The sequence below is a fragment of the Lonchura striata genome, chromosome 22 (genome assembly GCF_046129695.1).
Source record: "Lonchura striata isolate bLonStr1 chromosome 22, bLonStr1.mat, whole genome shotgun sequence".
NCBI classification, from domain to species: domain Eukaryota; kingdom Metazoa; phylum Chordata; class Aves; order Passeriformes; family Estrildidae; genus Lonchura; species Lonchura striata.
Window position 1 is genome coordinate 7,325,021 of NC_134624.1, and position 27,243 is coordinate 7,352,263.

Below are 27,243 nucleotides of genomic sequence, written 5' to 3' on the forward strand. Positions count from 1 at the left end.
TTTTGGGGTTGGCTTGTTGGGTTTTTTTTTTGCTTTACTCTGGTTCTCCATAAAAAAATTACATCTCTAAGAAATTAGCATTTACACAAGGAAACAAGCTATGTATTTGCCAAATATCTTAAAATAATTCTGTATACTGTACAAATATACACTGTTAAACATTTACAACCTCAGCTTCCTAGATGACTAAACCCACTGCTCTTCCAAGCAATGCAGCTACCCAACTTCTCTTTTCAAAACCCCAAAGGTACCATCTGTCAGGTATTAAATCCCTTCACAATTAGGGACAGGACGGGAAACAGATCTACTGATAGTAGTGGTATCAATATATGGGAGTTCCAGCTGTGCTAAATAATTTAAAATACAGTCCTTGCTAGACAGAAATCTGGGAATAGATTTTCAGTAATGAGCCGATAGTAAAGTCAGTGAAAGAACTTTCTTCTCTTGGCAGAGCTTGATTCTGTGTTCTCTGGTGATTCCTGGGATGGTCTCCTTGACAAACCACGAGAGTCTTTGCTCCACTCACTGCTGCTGCTCTGACCTCCTTTACTGGGGGCTCTGGAACTGCTTTTGGACACAGCTGCTCTCCTGTCACCCTCGTGCTGAGCAGTGTGAGGGGCTGGGGGAAGCACATTGCACTGCCCTGCTGTTTGCTGGGCCTTCTTGGCGTTTTCTGTTCTGCACACCTGATCCCTGGCAGCTGAGCACACAGGCAGGCCTTGCTGTGCTGTTGATCCTGGATTGCTCTGGGCTGACCGATGGCTGCCTTTCAAGGGCTGCTCCTTGCCTTTGGCTTCAGTTCGACTGGCCAGGCTTGCCAGCCTTGGGTCCCGTGGCTTCTCAGGAACAGCACCAAGTGCTGCAGCCCCCGAGGGTGCAGGGGCACTGCCCCTCCTGGAATCTGCAGCTGCAGCCCCCGAGGGTGCAGGGGCACTGCCCCTCCTGGAATCTGCAGCTGCAGCCCCCGAGGGTGCAGGGGCACTGCCCCTCCTGGAATCTGCAGCTGCAGCCCCCACAGATGCAGGAGCACTGCCCCTCCTGGAATCTGCAGCTGGAGCCCCCGAGGGTGCAGGAGCACTGCCCCTGTTGGAATCTGCAGCTGGAGTCCCTGCAGGCTGTGAGGGCCCTCGGCTTCCTTGAGGCACTGCATGGCCAGGGCCAGCAGCAAGTTCCTGTGGGCTGTTTCCAGAATTTCCAGGCTCACTCCTCTTGCCACTGGAAGAACCAGCCTGCACCACAGGAGATGTCATCATCCCTCCTTTGGCTGGGGCCTGAACTGGTGGCCTGAGCTTCAAAATCCTGAGAGCCTCTTTCTTGTAATTTTTTTCTGTTGTCCTAATAATGGCACCTCTTTTCTGAGCATCCTGAATCAAGTGATTCCAGTTTTTATCTTCCTTTAAAAAAAAAAGAAAAACAAAAAAAGAACCCTCTTACCAGGAAGAAATCAACACAAATGGACAGAGGTGTCAGAGGATGTATAACCTCTTTAATCAAGGTACCTGACACAACTGTCATGGAAACCAATGCTATGTTCCTTCTGGAATGGAAGAATCTTATGTTTCAGGTGCAAAACAGCAACAGACACTCTGGCTGCTGTAACACAGGGAAGGCACTTTGAGCCATGAGAACTTCCAAAAATGACAAATTTCTCAATTTCCAGGGGCTCCCCGAACAGGCGCGGGGCTTTAGCGCCCCGCAGTGGCGAGCTAACACCACGCAGCCCTCCCCCCTTGGAAAAGCACTAAGCACCAAACCCAGGGGCTCTGCAAGGAAGACCCAGAGCTCATTCCCTCGCACAGACTGCAGCAGTCTGAGGCTGCTGCTCGCTCCCCCAGCCCTGGGGGGGCTCACAGAGCCCACTCCATCACCACTGCACCTACCATGAGCGTCTGCAGCCGGCCCAGGATGAAGAGGCTGTACCGGGCTCGGGTGATGGTGACATTCAGTCGCTGGAGGCTCGACAGAAACCTGAGTGACAAAACAAAAACTAAGCTCCTCAACTGCTTCTTCCACGAGAAGGTTTAAAGGGTTAGGAGAAGAAGACAAAATGAAATGTCACTGGAATTAACAGCAGCAGTTCCTCTGCAGACCCCACAGCAGCAGCCCTGCCTTACGTGAAAGGCTGAGCATGAATTGTGTTTTCTTTCTTTGACCACAGATTCCTTGCAGGGAATTCCAGTTCTTTCCAGCTCTTGCCACTGCTGTTTCCTTTCTTAGAGCAAATCCCTCTTAATGCCAACTACTGCTTCCTTAAACGTTCCTCAAAGTACTGAGGACATCAACCTCACTTCACCTATCAAGACTTTAAGCTTCTTTTTGACTCGAACTGAAATAGATTAATAATATTTGGCAGTATTAATGGGAAAACACCCTACTGAAATACTGAACACTGCACATGAATATTTTATTTTAAAGGTGACCTGCACTGGAAACACATCAAGGCAGACTTTTGCTTTGTCATGCTTCAAGAGGAGAGAGTATATCCTTGCAGAAGTCTGGTTTTGCACTAGGAAAATTGCCTAGTTTGATTTTCAGGAATCACAAACCACAGTACTGAAACCTAAACAAATGCTGAGTGTATTCTTAAAGATTCACTTCTGTTAGCACTCATTTACCAAAACTCATAAAAAGGTTTGTGAGACTAATATCAACTATTTCTTCTCTAATGAAAAAACTTCCAAAATACACAGCTTATTCTTTACTAACAAAATCCACAATTCAAAGTCCAACCTAATTTGAGCAGGTTCACTATCAATGCCTGACTCTGTGGTCACTGAGGCCTCATCTGCAGCAAATTCACAACCCTGCAGTGAAGACTGCAAAAACCACAGAGTCACCTCAAAAAATTTGGACAGAGCAGGAAATAAGAGAAGTAGGAAGCAGACAACAGAGATAGAGTTCTCTAGGTCTTGAGAAATTAAAAAGGGGAGACCTTGAAAGACTACTAAATATTCCTGACAGCTTTTCAACTGAAAGACAAGAAGATTATTTTCTCAGGGAGGAGGCGGGGGGGGAAAAAATCCATTGTCATCCCTTGGAGTTTTCTTCTCCCAGTTACTTTCAGAGTAAATTTAATGCTGGATTAGCAACCCTGGAGAACAAAATACTTTACTCAGGCTACAAGATCATAGGTAAGGGTGTGGCAAATCAGAGTTTGTCCAAGCCAACTGCATGTACAGCTGCTAAGGCACTGCACTGGCACAGCTTGAATATATAAACTTTAATATATTAAAGTATGAACACAGTAAGCTGGAGAGTTCCTGCTGAAAGAGCAGACAGAGGTTAAGTCTTGTGTCAGCCAAAAGAACTGGTAGGTTCCAGCTGCCTTCCATTCCTAAACTCAATCAAATCAGATTAAGAAGTCTTCAAAAGGCATTATTGTTGTTTACCATAAGATTTGGATTCTTTCTCTTCCCAAAGTGGATCAGCACAATTAAAAGCCATTTTTCTTGAAGAGAATGAATATCAAAGAAACACAAGCAGCTTAGTGAAACTTGTGTGTAGAAAGATTTTTATGTGGCCAGATTTTTCCTAGTTTAACTTAGAAGGCAGTGAACTCTCAGAAGGCATATTTCATATTTTCACTACCATTTTTTAAACTAAAATGAACTGCAAGTTACAGAAATCGGCAACTGTTCTAATTCCTCTGGGAGTAAACAGCACACTCAGTTTAGTTCCTTCTCTTCAGACAGAAAAAAAACCAAAAAATTAAGAAATCTGCAATCCTGAGTTAAAACTTGCTGCTAATATGCCCTTATCTTAGAAGACAAGCACACTCATCTACAAATCCCAGACCCAAATCTGCTACGTCACATTCCAAGTGACATACACAACTAATTAACAAGAATTTTACACACCTTAACAGGAGAGCAACAGCCACAGAAAATGGGTTTCCTTTTGAGAACAGCATGCAGAAAGTTACAAGGTGTACCAAAAGCCACAAGAACAATAGCTGCTGCAGTACTAATGCAAAGAGCCAAGATCCCAAAGCCAATCCTGCCAAATCCAGGCAGTGGCAGGATAAGGGAGCTGTGTGGGATCAGCACATAATACAGAGCACACCACCACCATTTCCCTGTCCCTCTTGCTCAGACATCTCAGACCATGAACACCAATTCCTGCCCTGAGATACCCTTTAATTCACAGACTGGCAGAAGTGGCTTGCCCTCTGTAACTTTCTCACCAGTCATATTAAAAGTATGACTTTCTCTACAGCATCCCTGGAAATGGGACTGGAAATCCCTGCAGGACACATACCCAATGGATCCTTTGGTGCTGTTTGCCTGCACATATGGCAGAGTGGAGCCCTCGGAGCTGTTTGCCCGCACGCAGGACACGATGATGCAATCCTTCTCTCGGCCCTGGAACGCATCCACTGTGTCCACTTCTCCTGGGCTGTTTTGGAAATATAATTTAGCAGCTTGCTCATTCTGATTTGGATTTTTAAGCAACACACTGATGCAAACTGCCTAAACATTATCCTTAATGCTCATGTGTGAAACCACCCAGGGTAAATTTTTCCTTCAGCACATGAGCCTAAAGCTGCATTCACTTGTCTGAGATCAGCATCATTACTGAAAATTTGTTTGGGTCCACACAGCATGGAATTTTAGGTTCTTTTAAATCAGCTTTATTCAGAACAGCACTATAATCTAAGCATGTTGGTAATAACTAAGAATGGCACAAGGAGACCATGCCTGTTTTAAGCAAAAAGGTTACACATTTAAAGGCACAACCAAGTGCAAATTTTAGCAGTACAGGAAGAAGTTGGAGATTTTTACCATCATTTAAGAGAATAAACGAAGGATTAATATTCAAGAGCCAAGGGCAATTTGAAAGCTCGTGGTTTCTTTACCTGTTATTCTTAAACACACTGTCCAGTTGTTCCTGAATTTTCTTTTTCTGTGCACTGTAAGGGGTAATTATTCCAATGCGACGAAGGCCCAGATCCTTCCTTTTTTCCTTAATTGTTCTAATTAACTCCATCACCAGCTTCACTTCCTGAGGATTGCTGTAAGAACTGCACAGGACAAAATAGAAACATTACAGGAACACCTCAGAGATCTTTCCAATTCAATGCTTTTTTAGCCCAGTTTGTTGGGGGATTTTGAGTCACAGCTGTTTTGAACTTTTGCAGCTTTTTTTACACAGAGGATCAAAGAACTTGGCAAGCAGACCTTGAGGAGGGGCTACTAAGCCTGGGAAGTGCAGGCAGTGAAAAGCTGCACTTCTACATTCCCTCGGCACCTCCAGCTGGTGCTCTCCTTACAGAACAGGGAAGGGGAGGACTGAGCCTGCCACCTCCTGGCATCTCCTCAGTGTGCACCTGGGAAAGGGAACTCGCTGATAAAATCAGGAATTTGAGCTTTTACTGAAGTTAACAGAGACTGTAGGCATTTACTGGCATCTATCAAGTGAGTCAAACTAGGATTAAAACCAGTTTCAGACTTAAGAAAACCTCTGTTTTTTGTGAAATTAAATTTCATCAGCTGGAAAATGCAGTTCTAGCTACTTGATGCATATTTGAACAACAAAGGAGAGAACACAGCTCTTCTGTAGGCAATTAATTCTCAGAAAATCTAAACTTTGGCTGAGTTGGAATGCAGAACTTACTCATTGTCTCGCTCCTCACGACCATCAGCTACATCAAAAATGAGGTAGGGCTGGAATGGCCATTCTGAAGAACATCTGTTCTCCTCTATTGCCCTGGAAATAATATTTTTATCACTAGGCAACCATATAATTAAGAAATTCTAAGAACTTATACTCCATTAATTTACATCATGGTTATCAAACACAAGCAACTCTCCAGAAAGGTGTCACCAAAGGAGGTTTGGATTAGATAGCAGGATTTTTTTTTTTTTTTTTCACAGAAAGGGTTGTGAAGCATTGGAACAGACTGTCCAGGGAAGTGAGAATCACCGTTCCTGGAAGTGTTCACAAACCATGTGGATTTGGCACATGAGGACATGATTTAATGGTAGAAATGGTTGACACATGAGCCTGACGGCACTAAAAGCCTCTTCCAACCTCAACCATTTTATGATTGTAACTTTCAGTTCTTCTCCTTGCCAGAATCCTTAACTTTCCCTGCTACCCAAATAAACTGAGGCCCAAAAATGAACTCTCAGCACTCTGTATGCATAATTTTCAGGGATCTTACCTCACCTATCACACCCAGCACTAACAGAGATGGACTGCACATTTTCTCCCATTAACCATCTTTCCCCCTCCCACAACCTCAAGCACTTTTAGACTCACATGAACACCCTGACATAAAAAAATTGCTTTGAAATACCCTCTGCTCAGAAAGAAGACTAGAGTGCTACTCACTTGGCAGTTTTTAGAGTCCTGCCATAAACATAGTTGGATGGGAAGAGGCAGATGTCTGGGTGCATCCTGTACTGCACGGTCAGCTGCACCACAGGCAGGCTGTGCAGCATGTTCTGCTGCACTTGCTCCTCCAGGTGCCTCTGCAGCCGGGCCATCAAAGACTGGTCATAGCCATACTGCTGAGCTTTCTGCCACAGGGAGAACAGGAGATGTCATTTGGGGTCTATTCCCCAGCAAAGTGTTTTGGTGAATTTGAAAGTCAATTTGGTGATTTAAACTTCTAAATCGTTGACAAAATGACAACTACATGCACTTCAGTTCTCTGCGTCTGTTGGTCTTATTTCAGTAAATGCCACCTGCAGAAATCTGAATTTTTCTGTCTAGTCTTTAACAAGACAACTTTTCCTTGTGACTCACAACACAGTAGAATGTTAAGAACATCAACCATAAAGAGGAGCAAGATTTTCCAGGTGGGGTCTTGTTAAATAAACACACAACCTCTAGACAATTTACCTCTCTAAAGAAGCCAGCCTGGTTTTCCTCCTTTCTTTACCAGGTGTTTAACACAGCCCTTACTGTTGGAGACAAGGATGTGGGGTCAGGAAGTCCCCATACAAACAGTTTTCCTCCTCCTTAAGGAATAGGGCAGTGACTGAAGCTCCCAAAATGAGAAAACAGAGCCTGCCACAACACAACATGCTTTACAAACCAAGTGCCCTGATTGAAGTTTGTATTGCTCCATTGAAATTTATCTCCCCTCCCATCTTTAAATATTTTTTACAGATATTGTTCTTTAACCATATCCATTCTATGGCAAGAAAAAAGCAAAGAGCTTGAACACTTACTATAGATTTGACAGTGGGAGGGAGCTGTTTGGGATCTCCAACAAGGACAAGTTTATTACAGCGATGGATCAGTGGAATCAGTGTTTCCACCTCACAGGACTGTCCTGCCTTTTGGATATGCAAACAGGACAAAAGTAGAAGTTGTAAGCAAGGCAGGGAAGTACATTAAATTTCTTGTAACACAGACAGAATAACTCAAATGCTTTAAGTCTTCTAAACAAAAAAATAAAGAAAAAAAAAAGGAAAAAGAAGGACTTTTCCCTAGTAAAAAACTACAAAATTATTTATTATTATATATGCAAAGCTCTCCAAAAAACAGATAAAAATATAACCAAATCATCTGGAAATCTCTAAAACAAAAAACCATGACTGAAATGTGGTTCTAAATAAAAGCTGCCATTACAGCACCAAACAATTCAGGAAAAGAATCAATTAAAAGTTATTCTTTCTCCTCATGGTTCTACTGGGGACAGGACAGGAAACCCACAAATATTGCAGCAGCAGCAGGCAAAGAGCCCCAAGCAGAGCACAGGGCAGGTGTGGAGGTGGAAGAGGCTGCAGCTCCCCACAGCTGCACTGACCTCATCCACGATGACACAGCTGAAGGGATCGAGGCCCTGCCGGGAGAACGCCGATTCCAGCAGGCTCCACCCGCTGGTGCTCAGCGTGCAGCAGATGATGTCAGACTCCAGGATGATGTCTGCCTGCACTTTCTGGGTGTGCACCCGAACCTTCAAGCACAACATGACACCCTGGTTACAATTCAGCCTTAACTGCAACAGTGAATGTTCCTGTTTGGGCTTTTTCTCAATATGCAGCCAGAGCACACCCAGATTTCACAGCTGCCTGTCCACAACTTACTCAGCTTACAGCCTTGATCCATTTACCCACTACTTTACAAATGCTCCCAGCTACACCAAAACCAAATTTCACCACAATTAAAGGATACCAGGTATAAAACTACATCAGCTGAAGTTTATTAGAGATAAATTCTCCTACCTCCTTTAGCTGAGAAGCGAGTTGTTGTCTCTCCTTTGCAAGTCTGCCAATTTCATCATTTAACATTTGACTCTAGATGAGGGAAAATTAAAGAGGAACCACCTTTAGCACAACCCATTACCCATATACCTTTTTCCCTCTCATGCCCTAATTAATTTCCTAAACTTGCTCAGACTGTCTTTTAGTATTAAATGTCTCTGAAGAAGCAAATCAGTTTCTTGGAAAGCTGTCACCATATTCAGGCACTGCAACACACAATACCACATCTTACAAATCTGTGCCACTGAGAAATGTTTTACCACCAGAAATCTCTCATTTGGCATAAATGCCAAATTCTTAGACAACAAAAATGGAAAATTTCAAGTTTTCAACAACAGTTCAACAGTTGTAGAACTGTTCAACAGTTTTCAACTGCAACACATATTCCAAATCATTCCAGATCATGAGCTATTTTCCTGTATTTTCAGTGAAACAAAAACAGAGCTTTGAAACATATAATCAATTTAAACCTTTAAGATTTATAAATATGGTTACATTAAAATCTAACTAGTGACAGAACCAAGTGAAGGCTACTGAATGAAAGAGTAACAAGTGACTTGATCAACCAGTGGAAAATACTGGCATAAATAAACAAAAAAAAAAAAATCCAGATATAAAGATCTTCATTCCCTCTCATTGTGCTACAAACTTTTCCATTAGTTGAAAAAGTAGGTAAAGAGACAGTGACACCAAAAAACAGGATTAAAAATTGTCTTGCTACCTCTCTCTTCTCACATCTGTGCATGGCACGCTCTCGAGAGAGCATGTCCAGCTTCTGATCCAGAGCTTCTTTCTTCTTCTGAATGTCCTGGTCACAGTCACCTGGCTTTCGTTCTGTAATAAACCAAAGGAGAGCACAAAGGAGAAACAGAAAAGCTGTTACAGTAACTCCAAATTGGACAAATCCATTTTGTGCTACGTTTTCCCATTTTCTACTGAAGTTTTATCTTTTACAATGAATACAATGAGAATTGCTTCCAACTGTAGCTCTCAAATGCTGCATTGCTTCAAAAATGATGGTTTTAACATGTATGTAATGGAATTTCTTAAAGAAAAAGGTCACTTTGCTTATTTTTTCCTTTCCCTTAGATTCTGGCTGAGACATAAACTGCCACTTCCCAACTATGACTGAGAGAAACAATGTTTTATGAAATACTATTTTAGAAAAATCTTCCTTCTTACAGGACACAAAATCCCATGTGAAAAACATCACCAAGCTCTTAAAGAATGAAGAAAAGTCTGATTTCCATGTTACTTACTCATTCTGTGTTCAACTTGCTTATCCAGGCTGAATCCCCGCACTTCATTGTTGATTGATTTTTCAGCACCAAGTCGCACTAATTTGATATCACCACAATTTCCTGTTTACAAAATCAGAGCCAAAATACTCTTCAATTACTCCAACTGTCTCCATGCTTTGCCATGACAATTTAAAAATTTAAACATCAAGGATATCAAACAAGGCTTTTCTACTTTTCTGGAGTTCAACACTTGACTTGTACTTAAATGCAGCTACAAAAAATTCAGTAATTCCAAACTCTAAAAAATAAAGATGTTGCTCACGTTTTAGTGGTGGCTAACATTAAGAATGTTTTTTTTTAATTAATGAAACTACCTCTTATTCTCAGGTTTATCTAAAACTCCAGAATTCCTAACTTGGACAATGCCAAGCCCCATCAAGTAATGCAATTGGCAAGTCAATACCAAAATAACATTTGGTTACAATGCAGATATTTTTCCCCTTGTCACAAACTAGATGTCTTAAACACATTTAATCTACTTTGTATTAGTCACAAACTGGGAGGAGGAAAAATGAGGAGCTTAGGCGTATCAAAATTTTCACCAGTCTGTTTCCCATGACCCACAAAGTCCAATTTTATCCAAAATAAAGGCAAGGGACTTGTGTTCAAATCCCCAAAGAATACTTAAAAACTGATGAACTTAACTAACAGCATGAGGAAAGGGTCAATGTCTATACAAAACAAAGTGTAGCTTATTTAAAAAAACCTCACAATGCACCTTTCAGAAAAGCACATTAAGAGGATGTACCAGTCACGTTCTGCAAGAGGAAGCTGCTCAGAGGAGCGTGCAAGTACAGTACATGATCAATTGCTTCAGTTCCTCCTCCAGGTTTTGCCCATTTAAAATTAAAGCAATTTAAACACAAACCATACCCAAAGGCTCCTGTTTGTTTTGGCATTTTTCCTTAAATGCAATGATGATCTTTTTCATGAGTTCATCAACGGCAGCATTTGATGGTGCACAAACTAGAAAACGGTTTGGCTTAATCTTGGAATTTTTTTCCCGAGCTGTTTTCTCACTCCTAGTGTTCTGTGGATTAATTAACAACAAACAAGTTCTTTAGATTGTTTTCACTTGAGATTGAGAAGCCAGATTGTACATTCATCTGAACCAAACCCCAGCACATGACCACGTTCACTTACTTCTCTCAAAACACGGGACAGGAGTCCTACAATAGTTTTTGATTTCCCTGTCCCAGGTGGTCCATGGATAAGGCAGATCTTGGGAAGTCCTGGGTGCTGCTTTACCATGGCATAAGCTGTCTCAATGGCTCTCTTTTGATCTTCGTTGTATTCATTCTTATATGAAACCTGAAGGAATAGACAGAGCAAAAAATAATTAATTCATGTTGATCACACCTGCCACATTAATTTTCTACACTCATCTCTCTAGCTAGAACTCAAAAGCTAGAAGGGCAGGGAAGCTTTTGACTCTAGGTTTGCTCTAGACAGACAATCAATCCTCACTTGAAGTTGTAACAAAAATTTTGTTCGCTCCCCACACCTTTATTTTACAATACCTTTTCCACCCTATATTTTATTTCCTGAAAATTCCCCAGTAAGTGGAAAGAAAATGAAAGCAGTTTGAAGCTCACTGTAACAGCAGAGCACAAACACCTGAGGAAGTTCAGATTCATCTCCTCCACCCCAGCAGCCAACTCTGAAGAGGGCAGTGTCTCAGTGCTTTTGAAACGTGGCTATTTGCTCTCAGTCATCTCAAAAGCCAGCATGAAAAACCAAATCTGCAAACTCATGAGGCCCAAATGCTTGTTCTGTTAACCCTGGCACTCCCAGCTGCACAACTTACAGCACTTCCTGAGGCAACACACAGGTCTCTGGGACAGAAATCATTGTAGCTTGGATTTATGATGGGTCTAGCCAGGGGGCTCCTGCTCAGCAGCAGCAGAGCTTTGAACTTTCTGTGTGTGGTCACCAGGGAGCCAACCACCACACACTTCACTTGCTTATGGATGAAGAATGACAAATTGCCTCGGGTTTGCACAGTAAGATGACAGGCAGTTTGCTGCTCTTTTTGTCCTGTTAAAGAAGAATAAAAACCCAAGTTGTTAATTCAAAAACTATCCAAATCATTAACTGAAAGATACTCCAGTAAGTCACTCAATGAATTCACCAGTACAAGATTCTGTCTTCTGCTAGGGAATCAACAATGAATTTGCAAAATCCCAACACTTCCCCATCCCACCAAAAAAAAAAACCAAAACAAAACACCAAGAAAAACCAGTGCTCTGTACAACTACTCAGATCCCTGCTTTAAATAAGGCAGGTTCTGGGTACTTGGTAATCCTGATAATTTACAGTTTGAATTCCCAAAGACAGTGACAATTTTAGACAGAGAGATCACATAAGGTCATGGCACTTCTATCTCCTGACAATACCATACTAAAGATGTGTGCAGAGCATTTACTCATCACTAGTTTCTGTTTCTATATTAAGTTCTAGGAAAACAATGGACAGCAGGGCTGCAGCTTCAGTTTCTGATCTTTACAAAGCTTCTAGCATGGTACAGACCTGCTACAGAGGAAAAAAAAATCCATTTCCTCTGAGGCCAGTGGTACATCACAATTACCAACAGCCAGCTATGAAGAAGTATTTTTATCAAGAAGGACCCCATTTTTATTTCTAGCCCTGCTACTCACTGTTTGCACAGCCAGATGCACGAGAAAAACGTGTCACAAGGCCAACATGATTCACTGTGTGGTACTCCATCCCACTTTCTTCCCCAAAAGTGTCCTTCTCCTTGTGGACCTTCAAAAGGATTAAGTCATCCTCCTTTGGATGAAGCTGCCTCGCCAAATCACTCTCTCGTAGATGAGCTACCCAAAAAACAAAATCACAACATTGAAAATAAAATGGTTACACTTTCTACATGACTGCAGAAGTACTGTTAACTTTTTAAAGCTGGTAAAGGCTATAGAACAAGATAATTGTGAAAATTTTAACTCCATCCTGCACTCTTTAAGCCTGAGCACAGCATTGTATAAAAACAGAGCAAGTCAAGGACAACTTTATCAAAAGAAGCTGAAAAAAAAATCCCAAATGAGAGAGATGGAAGGAACAAATTCTCTGCAAAATACATAGTTCTCTTACATGTATTCTGTAGAATAGCAAAGTTGAAATCCCTTCTATATTTAAAACAAACACAAAAAACTCTAAGTGCCAGCTCATTATAATGCATCTACTTGAAAATCAGATTTAAAAAAAAAAACCCTCACCTGTAAAATGTGCTGTATTCATATCAGCAGAAAAGTTCTCTAAGTAGAAGCAATAACCTTTCTCTCTTACTTTCTGGTTTTCTACCCATTCTTGTGCCAGCTACATGTTGAAAAGGAAACAATAATACTTTGAAGGATTCAGTGTATCAGAAGAAAAGCTTACCATGACTCAAAGGGCAAATAAATGAAATAAAACTACAAGACTCTCAAGTAAATATATCAAGTCTTACTCATTTCTTTTCTTTCACATAAGCATACCCATTACATATAAACACACAGGGCAAACAAAAGTTCATCCTTGCTGCTCACCCATTTCATATACTTTCTTAAACCTATTTACAACTACTCTGAGTCTTCTCTGACTGCATTTTCACCTTAAAATATCAGTATTAACCTGGCATTTGCTTTATTTTCTACCTTATTTCTATAGAAGTGATGCAATGACTGAACTTGAAAGCATTCAGAAATTAATTGAAGGAACACTGCTTTGTCACTATTAAGCTATAAATCAACAAAGACTGGGAAAAATACTTCCTGGATTGACCTTCCCTCTCATGTAACTTTTCAACAGAAACCAAAACCAGGTTTTCATCCTCTGTCATTGAAAGACCTCAGTTTCTTAAATATTTCTATTTTGACCTTTATACACTATAGAGAGAGGAACCATATTCTTTTCCACTCCTCTTATTGTGGATGTGCACCCAGGAAAAAAGAAACACATCACTGAAGTACCTCTGGTAGTCCCAAGTCTTAAACATTTTGGATTACCTACCCCAAATAATTCCCTCTATTCTGATCTGTATCTGAATGCTTTCAAAGGTAAACAGAGGACATAAACCAGGTTTTAATCTCCTGGTAAAATTTATCAGTGTTGAAGAAACCAAACCAAAAGGCAGAAAGCTACTTACTGTTTCAAAGGCGTTGAGCATCATCAAGGGAAAAAATGTGTTAAAATACTCATTGTAGCCCTGAAATTTGACAGGAACAGAGGCTACTATAGTGTGCAGAAGATCATTTGGAGTTCCAAAGTAGATGAAGTTTGCAAACATTTCGTAAGTCCACTTTAGGACTTGGTTAACAAAAATGCTGTAATCGCGCTGCTGAGTGCCAAGAAAAGAGGAGTAGGTTTCTCGGCCAGGCCTCCTGGAAATATTTGAAGCATTGTCATAATGTTTATTTTGTGACTGGAGAACATTATTGGAACTAAGGGGTTGAGGTAAATTACTGAAACTTGAAGGTCTGCACGTTGGATTTCCTGATGGTGCAGGTTTTGGATACAGCGGGGGCCTGACCACCACTTGTTTGGCTGCGTCCACTTTGCTTCTTGAAGGTGGGGGCAACTTTCTGACATCTTCGAGATCTTTGCTGAAGGCTGCATTCCGTGAAGAACTTGCTGTGCTGAAAATTTTGGTAGTGGAAGGCTTCTTAATTTTAGGTGGGAGAGAAGGCTTGGCAAACACGTGATCTGTCCCTGGGCTGGTGGTTGGGTGTTTACTGCAGTACTCTCCAGATTTTTCCACCTGTTCCATACAGTCTTTGTCCTTACATTTCACAACAGCTGAGAGCTCATTCTGCTGAAGGCTTTCATCAACATCCATTTCCTCTGGGGTCTTACTATCTATAGCAGCATCTTGAAAACTTTCCTCCTGAGAACATAACTCCATATCTACAGGATCTAACTGGGTTAAAAACAGATTATCATCACCTTCGTCACTGCTTTCATCTGATTTACACCCATTTTGCTTTGAAGTTCTCATCTCACACTCAGGCAGGACAGTGCAACCTTTTCCTGAAGACTCATCTTTATCATCTTCAATTGCAGTGGAAGAGAGACTTGAATCCATAGGGACAGGAGGAACCACAACACTGTTACTCTCCCACTTGCTGTTCCAGTCTGAAGAACAAGGCATTTTAGAGGCATTTGCCACCTCCTCCACAGAGAGACTCTCAAATTTTCTCTCACTGGCAGAAGGACAAGCAGTCTCTTCTCTTTTTCTCTCCCTTTGGTTTTCAACAGATTCTTTAATAACTCCCACTTCAAAACTTTGAGGCTTTTGTTCCACAGGTTTTGCACACTTTTTGGCGACTTTGTTTCTAATCCCCGAACTCCCTGCAGAATTTTTCACACTTCTTTTGGCCCTTAGATACTGCCGGTCCTGGCAGGCCAGCAGTTTTTTATTATGTTTTACAGACAAACGCTGAGCCTCGATCTGTTTGGTCCTCTTTTTCTGTGTAACTCCAATCCTGCCTGCAGCTTTGCCGTGGCTGCGCAGCTTAGCCAGGCTCTCCAGGGAGGGCTGGGACAAGTCGAACGCCTTGCGGGGGCCCTTCTTTAGGCCAAGCTTTTCTGCAGTGGATGTTGGAGCAGGACTCTGCCGAACCTTCTTTGGAGGAACCACAGCAGGCAGTGACCTGCCGGGCTGAGAACATTCTGTTGTGCCTTGGAGTGGTGTTTTATTTTTGGCTGTTTTAACAACAGGATGTTTTTTAGGACTTCTCTGAACAGCGGGTGCTGATTTACACTTTGCCATGGTCTTCTGTGGGCTTGTGCTATTTTTCTTAAGGGCCAACTTTGAAGCTAATGAGATGGGAGATGTAGATGCTGTGGGTTCAGGCAATTTTGAGTCCAGGGTGAAGCCTTTAGCAGTATCTTTGTCTGCACATTTCTCCAGTTGACCTTTTGCACCTTCCTTGCCAGTTGATTCTTCCAAGGTTGAACTTGTCACTTCTTTTGCATCATCAGCTTCTTTCTGACAAGAAGCATCTTCTGTCTGCTTTTCTATTGAGCTTGCTGCCTCTTCCATGGTGTCATCACTAAAGTACTGCACATCATAGCCCCAGTCATTTAAGTCATTATTCAGGCAATCATCTGAATAACTTGTCTGAGGTGCTGGTGAAACACGATCTTGTTTATACTCCTGTGTTGTTTCCACAGCATACGCTTGAGTATCTTGCCAAGCCGAATAAACTTCAGCTTCTGTTTCAAATTCAAAGTACTGAGAATCACAGTCATCCAGTAACATGTGAGAGCCTGGAGAGTTTGAGTTTTTTTTAGTGTCACTGTCAGAAGTGCTGCTGGAAGTTAAAGATGGCTCTGCACACGTATTTTCATTCTTGTTTTTTGTTTCCTCCTTCTCAGCCACACTTTTTTCTTCATCAGAAGAGTCCGAAATTACAATGACTTGATTGCTAGGGTGATCTCCACCATTGGGACACTTGATACTTTGGCCCTCATTGGAAGATCTTATAGAACCTCTCACTTTCCTTTTAATATCAGATACACTGTGGTACAGTGAGCTTTCCTGGTTGGATGTGACGGGAAAATTAACACTTTTGGCATAAGCAGCTAAAGATAATCTACTGAGCTCTCTATCAACCTGGGAGTCTGATAAATCATCATCTTCAGAAACCGTCTTCACAAAATTCTCCTCTTTCTTTCCCACTGAACTGTTTTCCCTCCTGAAATATTCTGAAAACTCAAACAACCTGTCACTTGCTTCACACTTCACTGACAGTGGCCTGATCATATCCCTCTTGTTTTCAGAGCTAAATGGAAAATAACCATACCCTGAAATCTCATCCCTACAAAAGGTCTCCGAAAATAGATTTTTGCAGTCAGATTTATCCAAGTCATTTGAATTAGGCTGCTCCTGGTTTGAAGTTTGGACATTAGTGGTCCTCTTAAAGAAAGACAGCAATGATGAACCTGCTTTTTCTTCTGTTGATACTTTTTTCAGTGAGGTGTCATCACACCCTAAAAGCAAAGTACTGTCAGCTTCCTTAGCTTGCACACCAAATTCATTTCTAGAGGAGTTAGAGGAATCCAGTGATGCTTCCTTGGACACCTGTTTGGTGGGGACCAGTCTGGACTGGAACACACTGTTTGCACTTGTCTCTTGCATACTTTTGCAACTCCTTGAAGACAGAGAATCAAGATGAGTCTGAGCAGACAGATATAGTGGTGTTTTGGATTCTGCTTTCTGTTTCACTCTGAAACCTGAATGCTCAGTATTTGAACTGAAGCACTGATCATCTGTATTGCATTTGCCTGCCACAAGATCAGAGCTCCTATTTTCCTGAATTTTCCCACATACTTTTGTTGCCAAAAAGTTCTGAGTTGTCAAGTTATTAGGCTCCTTTTTAATATGCATCAAGAGGCTGTCTGTGGATGTGCAAGATGTTGAACTTCTACATGCATCTCCACATTCCTCTTCCCAGGCATTCTTTCTCCTATGGGAAAGGTTCTCTTGACAATCTCTGCCTTCCTTTGACATGACAAATGGTGAATAAAGGTCCCTCCTCTCATGCCCACTCGTCTTGTATCCATCATCACATGCATTCTTCTCATGCTTCATAGAGACAGTCGACAAAGCTGTTGAGTTTGAGCTGCTCCCTCCAGCCAAAGAGGTGCTCAGTACTTTGCCCTTTATACTTCTTATAACTTGCTTTAAACACGTTTGCAGCTCCTGGGTTTCCTGGCTGCTCAGCTGCCACCCCACAGCTCGATTTCCCCGCAGGAGGAGGTTGAGTTTGTCCAGGTACTGCTTGCACAGGGTGTGCTGGTTGATCTGGCAGCCCTCCTTGAGCAGGCTGCGGATGAGCTGCACGCAGGCGTGCTGCACCGAGTTGGAGGCCTGGAAGGACCCCGCAGCCGAGCTCTTGGCTAACAGCCCCGGCGCCTTCTCGCTGCACCGAGTGAAGGCTCTGCTTGGGAGCGTGGCACACTTCACCACTGCCTCCACCCATTCCTGGGAGCTGATCCACAGCAAATGCAGGCACTTCTTACTTCTGTGTAGCTCGACAATGGACACCAAGATGAGGAGGAAGAACTCTGAGATTTTGTCGCACTCCTGGAATCTTTCGATGAGGATATCTTTGATTTCTGAGCAGAGGTAGTGGATGACCTCGACTATATAGGCTACACCCAGGTCCTTGAGATCCATAAGGGACTGAACAAAAGGGATGAACCAGAGGAATGTGCCGTGATGGACACGCATGTCTCTGCCAATGTCAGACTGAAGCATGTTAGCCAGGGTCTGCATATCTTCATACATGTTGGGGCAGTACTCTGGGCAAATGGCAGCCTTCCAGCCAGTGTCCTGAAAAATACGTTCACCACACAACAGCCTTAGTGATATGCAATTTAACATGGCAGCTTTCTCATAGCCAAGCTTTTTTGTTACTTCCTTTCCTGTATTTATTCATTAAACAGTAACATCACTTATATCCCACTGCAAGTCATTAAAAAAATGCAAAAAAATAAAGAGCACACAGATGTAATAAGGAACTAATTTCCTAAAACATTATCTATGAAATTGGTGTGAAGTAGTAGTTCCTTTAAAAATCATTGTGAACTATTAAAGGATACTATCATGCTGACATAATTTAACCTCAGATAATGAAAAGCACATGGAAAGCCTTTAAAAGACATTTCATAAATGCAATACATTAACATCAAGAGATGACCACACTTGGAAATGTTTATTCTTGACAATGTCGTTCAGTGACCCCAGTTCAAAGAAAATGATATAAAATATTAGTTGAATACCTTTTGAGGCTTTTCTGTGTTATAATTATACACAATCTGACTGCAAGAAATCATGTCATCACCATAGTCTGACTCTGGTTCAGCTTTTGTCCTGAAAAGAAACACAGATGATTACAGACTCACACAATTAAAATCCTAAGAAACTCAGGATAAACATTGCTTTTCAGATACCCAGTGAGCATTAGAACTTGTCAGTGATAAACACAAAGGTACCATATTTAAAAGTGTAGAGCTTGTTTTATCCAGCTTGTAAGAGGTGGGGGAAGTGACTGTCTCAGGAAAAAGCTTTCAATTGAATCATGGATTTGCCTATGTAGAACAAATGCCCAGAATGCCATCTACTGAAAATTCAGGAATTCCCATAAATTTACCAAACCTTGAACATGGCAATTTTCATTAACCTTCAGTGCAAGTTGGTTGTAGCACTAAATAAGCACAGAACAGTTAACAGTCTTCCCAGTTCAGGAAAAAAAAATCCTGACAAATTTAACAGAAACACCAGAGTTACCAAAGAGAAGTAAGCATGTATTTTTTTGAAGGAACCTCATAATTCTGGGGGACCTACTTCAACTTTTCTTTGCTTGAAGTTGGAAATATGGTATTTTTTTAATTGCCATCTCCTTCCCCCAACACAAATTACAGCAGCAGTGACAAGAACTGACCTCTTAAAGCTACTGCGAATGTTTTTGATTTCATTGTTGTAGCTGACACTGTTGATTATGGTTTGAAAGGCTTGGACAGGATCAATCAGCTGACCCCAAACTTTAGATCCAAGCTGATCCAAAATAACCATGAAACAGTGCAAGGCAGGCCAGAAGGGGTCAGTGGAATCATCTGAAACACAACAGAACAGTGGAGAGGGTTGAAATGCAAGTCCTGGACATTCTTAAGCTAAGCAAAAATTGAAAGAGCTGGTTCTCATTGATTTTTCTGAAATATCAATAGAATAGTATTCCAGTAAGTTGCAACTGTACTTTTTAACCTGGAAAAAGAATGAAAAAAGTCAAGTTCCCTCATTTGTACAGAGAGACACTGCTCCTTATGCAGTCTTAAATCAACAGGAGCTTGGATACCCATTATTAACATTAAATAATACTAATATTTCCCAACTCTATGAAACGGATTCTTTCACACTGAGTTTTGCAGGGGTGTGCTAAGAAGTGGCACAAGTTCAACAATTATTTACACTTTCACTTACACAGCTAACTTATACTTGATATTTATACTAGAAGCAATTGGTTCTTTTCAAGTGTGTTCTTATTCCCTCAGATAAGAAAATATCATACCCTCAAGAATCACAAAGTTTATAAAAATCTGCTCATTTAAGAGGCAATCCTGGTCTTGAGCTCACAAGGCCATTCCCAGACTATGCCATAGTAACCCATGGAGTTACTAAGCCTAAATTCTAAAGTCTAAATTTACAGCTGCAAGAAGGGGTCCCCTCAAATGGACAGATGGAAGACTCAGATTTTAAGGCAAGTTGCAGCAATCCAGGAGTTTTTTACTTTAGGACTCAAAATTCAAACTTCATGCCACAATGAAACGAGCACTCTGTGTGCACATGCAGGCTGTATATTAAATGAAAACAGTGATAAAAATTACAGATTTGTCCTCTCAAAACCTCTAAGCCAGATTTAGCAAAAGCACTACCATGCTTTCTCCACTCTAGACTTTGGATGTCATCTTTCAGAATTTGTCAATACTGCCCAAATATTGCACCTTTCAGAAGATAATAGGCCTCAGGTAAAATTTCCTCTCATTATACTACTAAGAATGTAACAAGGAATTTGCTAAAGATGAAAAATGAGCTATGAATTGTCTTAATCTCAGTAGTTACCAGCTGCTTCTTTCTCCATAGTGTGAAGTATAGACTGCATGAAATCATTTTGCTTGTCTGGGCCCAGTAACAAAGAGTCCATAGCTTGCTCTTCCAGCACTGACAGCAACATGCAAATTCCTACAGAAGAAAAAAATAGCAGCAACCTGTCTATATATTTGAAAAAATACACAGCACCTATGAATTTGTAGAGCTCTGACTTGAAAGAAGAGCTTACAAATGGGAGACTACACAAACTCATTTCTGATCATAAATACTCACCCAGCCAATAGTTCTTGTAGTTGGCTGTATCATACAAATGAGCTGGCAGAAGGATGAGTTTACCCTTTTCAAACATTGAAGAGCTGTAAATATCTGGGTTCTCAAAAAGCCCCAGCTCAATAACTCTGAACAAACAAGTCAGCACTTCCTCTAAGTCGTAGTAATCATCCCTGTCAACCTTTCCTAAATTCCTTGCTGTTAGGATGGCCCATCGACGAATCTAAAGATTAAAATAGTTTTATATTAATAAAAAGAACAAATAAATTCTGTAAGAGGAAGCACTGCTATTACAAATGGGACAAAGGCATATTTTTATTAGTAGAATAATACAAAATAAGTCTTCAAAATAATCTTGGAAACAGGCTCACTATACCTACGAGATGATGTTGGTGACAAGGAAGCTAAAATTCAGGGTAATAGCTATAAAGAAAATTCCTTGGGATTTATGTGCAACAGTGTAGCAGTTGGTTTATACTAATTTTATGTTATTTACATGTAACTGACCAAGACATTCCAATGAGAGAACTGCATACTGTAACAGATGTCAAGTTTTATTTACAGATAAATGCACCACATTTTCTAAAGTCATGCAAGACAGCACTCAATCCCTTCTGTATTAACAGGGTGCACAAAACCAGGATTCAGCAGAAGAAAAAAAAGGAACTTACCACCTCATTTGGGTGTACCAAAAAGAGATAAATTCCTGGGTATTTCTCAAAGACCTGAAAGGAGTCTTGACTTAGTTCCATTCTGCAAAGCACTTCTACACACAGCTCACCTAAAAGGGTAAAACAATTACAGTAAGGACTAATTTACAGGCTCACAAGAAAAGTGTATTTAGTATCAAAAAAATATAAACATTGTTCCTCTGGTTTAACTACTGTTCATTTTCACCTCCTGCAGTAGAACATCATTCCCCTTCACAGGGATATATGATCAGATACATACTGACTTTCTCATGCAGCAGCAGATATGGGTATTTCAGTATTTCCAGAATGGGCACTCGCAGGTTGTTCTCAAAATTTGGACCCACATAACCAGACAGAGGTGTCTCCCCATGCTCATCAACCAGAAATAACTCATCTTCTCCTGTTTCTTCATTCATGGATTTCTCCATGTGGGCAATGAGGCGGGAGGTTTCCAAGTCCCACAAGTCCTATTCAGTGGGGGAAAACAACAATTGAAGTGTACTTGTGAAGAAAGTGATTAAGGACATTTATTACCACATGCAGATAATTACACATTCAAAAACTGAAATCTCATTTTGAAAAGTTTCCTTGGTCCAAAACAGTAAAGCTTTGAAATGTAATTCAACTATGCAAAGCACAAATCTCTCACTTTAAAATTGAGACTACAACATCATTTTTAAAAGAATAGCCTTCAAACCAAATGCAATTTCATTATTCTGTTAAATATTCATATTCATTTCAATACTTATTTTAGGTGAGTCACAAAACTTTGTTCCACTGGCCAATACACAGAGATAATACAGGAAAAGATCATATTTAGAAAGACGGGAAAAGCAAATATAAAATCTTGCCTTCGTACTGATTTTGCAATTAGTGGAAGGAAAAGAATATAAACAATGCAAAGAGACTGACTGATTTGCTGGATATTTGTAGGGATTCACCCACTTAACTTACTCATCTTAAGTAACTGCTCCAAAGCTCAATTAGACACCAAGTTTATTCACTGCAGTAAAAGGACACAAAAAGGAACTTGCAGTTGGTCCAGACACTTCTCTTATTTCCAGTCTATGGAACTTCCAGTCACATGGAATTGCACTCCAGAGCAAGCTAGCTGACCAATCTAAAGAGCAACCTTTTAGACTATGATCACTTAGCTAAAAACATGTACTTTACATACACAGAAGGGAAAATAAGCTCTCTAATAATAAACTTTATAATAAGCAATAATAAGCTTTATAAAAATATAAAATTGTATATTACTAAGAGAGGACTACAAAAGTTTAATTTTTTTTTATTAATTGGACAGTTGCAAGGTCTGATCTCTGAAGTTCAAATATAGGAGAAAACTACAAATGAAAAGTGAAAGCAAACGAAAACAGGAAGGAACCAAAAACTGAAGAGAAACCAGCAGAAAAGAGAAAATACATGAAAGAAATGAGCTGTTAGTCTGGCAGATGTTCTTTGTTTCAGGTGACAAACCACCAACAGCATGAAAGAAGTCCAAGCTATAGTGTCTAGTCAACAACTTACAACTACTGGTTCAGTTCTTGCCAATTTGAATATAAGCAAAACAAGAACTCTGTTTTACAATCAGCAGTTTGCAACTCCATATGAAAAAACCAAACAATTAAAAAGCAACACAACCTACTCCCAAAAACCCAATAAAACACAATCCCTTCCCCTACACTGTGGCTGGACCACAGAAGCCTCTTAATTAATTACCTCATGCAATCCTGGACATGCTTCCCTTGCTTTGTGATATTCAACCACACACTCCAGGCAGTAACAGAGGTCATCATTGGATCCTTTAAAATCTTCCTGGGACAGCCCTTGAGCAGCATAGTGCTTCAGGAAGTCGGTGGTGTCAGCACCACTCTGTGTGCACCATCGGCATGTGCTCATTCTGGGGAGGGGCAAAGAAGCAGCAATTAAAGCATAAATTAAAGCCTTCAAGTGGCAAAATGCTCCCTTTCAGCCACAACAATTTTCAAGTGTCGGATTTTCAAGTCAGGATTTCAGTTACTCATTAGCAGTCTCCATGCAGGTGTCCTTACAACATCCAGGTGCATGCAGTTAAACAGATCAAAGCAATTAAAGGGACATCACACAAAAAGTGCCTGTGGAATAGCACACAGTAAAAGTAAAGCACTGTAGTCAAATGTGCAAACTAGGGGGGAAAAAGGGTGAAAACTCATTTTATGTTAAAAAAAATATTATCTCCTTACCCACACATTGCATGATTTCCAGAGCTACAATGCAAAGCTCTTTACATTATTTTACTGGTGACTCTGGAATCTAGGTCTAGTGGCACAAAGTTTAATTAGCTTCTTTTCTTAATTTCCTGCTAAAACTTATAGGTCAACAAATCCCTGTTGTCACAAGCAAAGGATATTTATGCAGAACTTTCCTGTCTTTGTTATTTTTATAGACAGAAAGAGTGCTAAAATTCTCACCACAGATTGCTTTCCTCTAAAAACAAAAATCCTTCACTGAGCAGCAATGGAGTCATCTCAGATCCTGCTAGCCTGAAAAATTCCACAGAACACTGGAATCACAGAACAGTCTAGGTTGGAAGGAACCTTAAGGATCATTTCATCCCACTCCCTGCCATGGGCAGATGCACCTTCCACTGTCCCAGGCTGCTCCAATACCATCCAAAACTGGCTTTGGACACTTCCAGGGATCCAGGTGAAACCACAGCACCCTGTGCCAGGGCCTCAAGACCCTCACAGGAAGAACCATCTCCTAATACTCAATCTAACCCTGCCCTCTGTCAGTTTGAAACCACTCCCCCTTGTCCTATCACTACAGTTCCCAATGAAGGGTCTCTCTCCAGCTTCCTTGTAAGCCCCTTCAGACAATGGAAGGCTGCAAAAGCATGAACTCTACAACTAATTATACAGAAAGAAAGGTGGCAACTACTTGTTTTCTTCAGCATAACAAAAGCAGATAAAGCAAAGCCGTAAGTTTCCTCATACATAAAAATATACTGGGAAAACCCAACAATTGTGGCATTTACCTTTGAAAAAAGGAGCTATTTGCTGTGCAGGTGTGCCAGGTCACATGGTGGGAAGGAGAACAGCGCTGCCCTGCAGCCAGGGAAGGGGCTGAGCCCTTCAGCCATACATATCCTGAGTGCAGAGGGCAGAGCCGTATCCTCAGCAATCCACCCCCTGGTGACCAAGTCTCGGTGGTGTTTCAAAGATCTAGAGCAAAACAGAAATCAGACCACTGAATCACGGAATCAGCCCGCCTGGAAAAGACCTCTGAGATCACCGAATCCAACCTGCAACCAAACACCACCTTGTCACCCAGAGCAGAGCACTGAGCACATCCAGCTGAACACCTGCGGGGATGGTGGCATCACCACCGCCCTGGGCAGCCCGTTCCAATGCTCAAATATTGCAGAACTCTTTCAGTGAAGGAATCTCTCCTGATGCCCAGCCTGAACCTCCCCTGGCACTGCTCTGTCCACTCCTGTCACTGACTGGGATAAGAGGCCAACCCTCACCTGACATAACCTTTTTCCAGACAGCAGAAATCTGTTCAGCTCACACTTAAGAACTACTTTGATATTTAGGTTTATGGCATTAGTACATTTCACTGAAGCGGTAAGTACGACTTTCAAGAGAATCCCTTCTGTCATTCAAAGGCGGATGTTTGCCTCGCCTTTCACTCATAAAACGCGTGAACATTTGCCCGTTAAGGGAGGGAATGGCTGAAAGGAGCGAGCCCCAGCAGCGAGCAGCACCGTGCCCCGTAACGCTGCCACCGACGGCCCGCGCCGGCTGCGGAGCCTCCCGCGCACCGAACGCCCAAAGCTCCACAAACTTTCGGCTTCGCGGCTGGAGCCGCCGCTGGCCCCATCCCAACCCCGATCCCAACCCCTGGAGCGCCCGCCTCGCCTCAGCCGCCCTGCCCGGCGCCTCCGTCCCTTCCCGCCAAGCGGGACCGGCCTGCCCTGAGGCGCCGTGAGGGACCCACACAAAGGCGTCCGAGCAGCAGCGCGGCGGCGGCGGCGGCTCCAGCGGTGCGGGGCGAGCGGACGGTCCCGCTGCTCGCGGCTCGCTCCGCTCACCTCACGCCGCTCCCGCGGGCCCCTCGGTCCGCCCGGCCCGGCCCGGCCCCGCTCGGTGCCGCCCTGAGGCCGCGGCGCTGCCCGCGCTTCCGGACGCGGCCGGATGTGGGCGCTCGCCGCCTCCCGCGGGAGGAGCCTTAAAGGGGCAGCGCGGGAGGCGGCGGGCGGGGAAACTGAGGCACGGGGCCGGGACTGAGCGCTGTCAGAGCCTCAGGCGCGGACGGCGATGGGCTGAGCGGTGTTACAGCCTCAAGGATGGACGGTGATGGACTGAGGGGTGATACAGCCTCAAGGATGGACGGTGATGGGCTGAGCGGTGATACAGCCTCAAGGATGGACAGTGATGGGCTGAGCAGTGATACAGCCTCAGACAGGACGGTAATGGGCTGAGGGGTGTTACAGCCTCAGACACGGACGGTGATGGGCTGAGGGGTGTTACAGCCTCAAGGATGGACAGTGATGGGCTGAGGGGTGTTACAGCCTCAAGGGTGGATGGTGATGGGCTGAGGGGTGTTACAGCCTCAAGGATGGACAGTGATGGGCTGAGCGGTGATACAGCCTCAAGGATGGACGGTGATGGGCTGAGCGGTGATGCAGCCTCAGACACGGACGGTGATGGGCTGAGGGGTGATACAGCCTCAAGGATGGACGGTGATGGGCACAGCGGTGATACAGCCTCAAACACGGACAGTGATGGACTGAGCAGTGATACAGCCTCAAACACAGACGGTGATGGGCACAGCGGTGTTACAGCCTCAGACACGGACGGTGATGGGCACAGCGGTGTTACAGCCTCAAATACAGCCTCAAACACGGACAGTGATGGGCTGAGGGGTGTTACAGCCTCAAACACAGACGGTGATGGGCACAGCGGTGTTACAGCCTCAAATACAGCCTCAAACACGGACAGTGATGGGCTGAGGGGTGTTACAGCCTCAAACACAGACGGTGATGGGCACAGCGGTGTTACAGCCTCAAATACAGCCTCAAACACGGACAGTGATGGGCTGAGGGGTGTTACAGCCTCAAGGATGGACGGTGATGGGCACAGTGGTGTTACAGCCTCAGACACGGACGGTGATGGGCACAGCGGTGATACAGCCTCAAACACAGACGGTGATGCCCGAAAATATTGTCTGGAAGTAAAACCCCACAGACAGGTGTCTACAGAGCAGGTATTTGTTTATCGCAGTGCTGGAGGCGAGGGGGATTGCTCCACCTCACTCGCTCACCCTTATCAAGCGCTGTGGTTTATTTATACAGTGAGTATTCCTTGATGTTGTTATGGTATTTTAACGTTATCATAATACATGATGGAGCTAATTTACATAATGTTAGCTAATGGTTATAAAGTTTTTCTCTCCCCCACTTTTCCCTCCCCAATTTAGGTAGTCTTGGGGGTCTTCTTTGATGAAGGCTCAAGGTTTTTCTCGCATCCGAACTTCCCAACTTTGTCTAAAGAGCATGCACAGTCACGGTGTTCCTTGGTCTTTCTGGATCTAACCAGACAAAATTCTTCATTTTGTGGCTAATTTGCTTTCCATTTGCCAATTTCTCATTTGTACATCCTCCTGCTCCCCATTATAGCTACACTTGTCTGGTTTTGAGATTATTCACCTGGCAAGTTTGTTAATTTAAGCATTAAGCAACTATCTAACCATATACTGGCTATTGCATTCATATACATATTCATAGCATATGGAAAGTTATGATTCAGGTTATATAGATATAGAAAGTTATAATTCAGGTTATATAAATATACAAAGTTACGATTCAGGTTATATTGGTGTCTTTTACCTCAAGCTATATAAGCATCTTGTAACTTTGACCCAAGTTATATCAGCATCACCTTTCTCCACCTCCTTGGTTAAGACCTTACAGGGAAGAGGGGTGAAAAACGCAAGTCCCCATTTGATCTTCAGCTGCTTCTTCAGCTTTGAAGTGCTGCAAACATAGCCTTAGAACTTGTCTGTCTCTGTCTTTGATAATGCCACACAGCTGAGGAGTTTTGTGCTGTAACACCACTCAGGCCATGAAGATGCCAGGGAAATGCTTGAAGTGACACATCTGCTTGAAACAC

General features: G+C 42.5%; 1 protein-coding gene across 1 annotated transcript; it reads right to left on the reverse strand.

The window, feature by feature from the left end:
- Window positions 1-25,249, reverse strand: SETX (senataxin). Its single transcript, XM_031506286.2, has 25 exons — window positions 25,164-25,249; window positions 22,808-22,988; window positions 21,345-21,552; window positions 21,065-21,174; window positions 20,397-20,616; window positions 20,136-20,255; window positions 18,961-19,132; window positions 18,299-18,389; window positions 13,659-17,849; window positions 12,751-12,850; window positions 12,175-12,351; window positions 11,325-11,554; window positions 10,661-10,828; window positions 10,391-10,547; window positions 9,476-9,577; window positions 8,938-9,050; window positions 8,178-8,249; window positions 7,760-7,909; window positions 7,179-7,286; window positions 6,334-6,521; window positions 5,614-5,706; window positions 4,856-5,020; window positions 4,258-4,395; window positions 1,881-1,968; window positions 1-1,394 (listed from the first exon to the last, which is right to left on the reverse strand). The coding sequence occupies exons 2-25, from the start codon at window positions 22,985-22,987 to the stop codon at window positions 423-425; spliced, it is 8,313 nt and encodes a 2,770-aa protein (XP_031362146.2). The 5' UTR covers window position 22,988; window positions 25,164-25,249; the 3' UTR covers window positions 1-422.
- Between the last annotated feature and the right edge of the window lie 1,994 nt (window positions 25,250-27,243).

Excerpts from the sequence above, each read along its gene's own strand:
- SETX (XM_031506286.2), bottom strand. The coding sequence starts at position 22,987 with ATGAGCACATGCCGATGGTGCACACAGAGTGGTGCTGACACCACCGAC. Across the intron at positions 11,555-12,174 it reads TGCATCTGGCTGTGCAAACA|GACAAAAAGAGCAGCAAACT; the intron begins GTGAGTAGCAGG and ends CTTCTTTAACAG. Across the intron at positions 10,829-11,324 it reads GTGTTGCCTCAGGAAGTGCT|GTTTCATATAAGAATGAATA; the intron begins GTAAGTTGTGCA and ends CTATTCCTTCAG.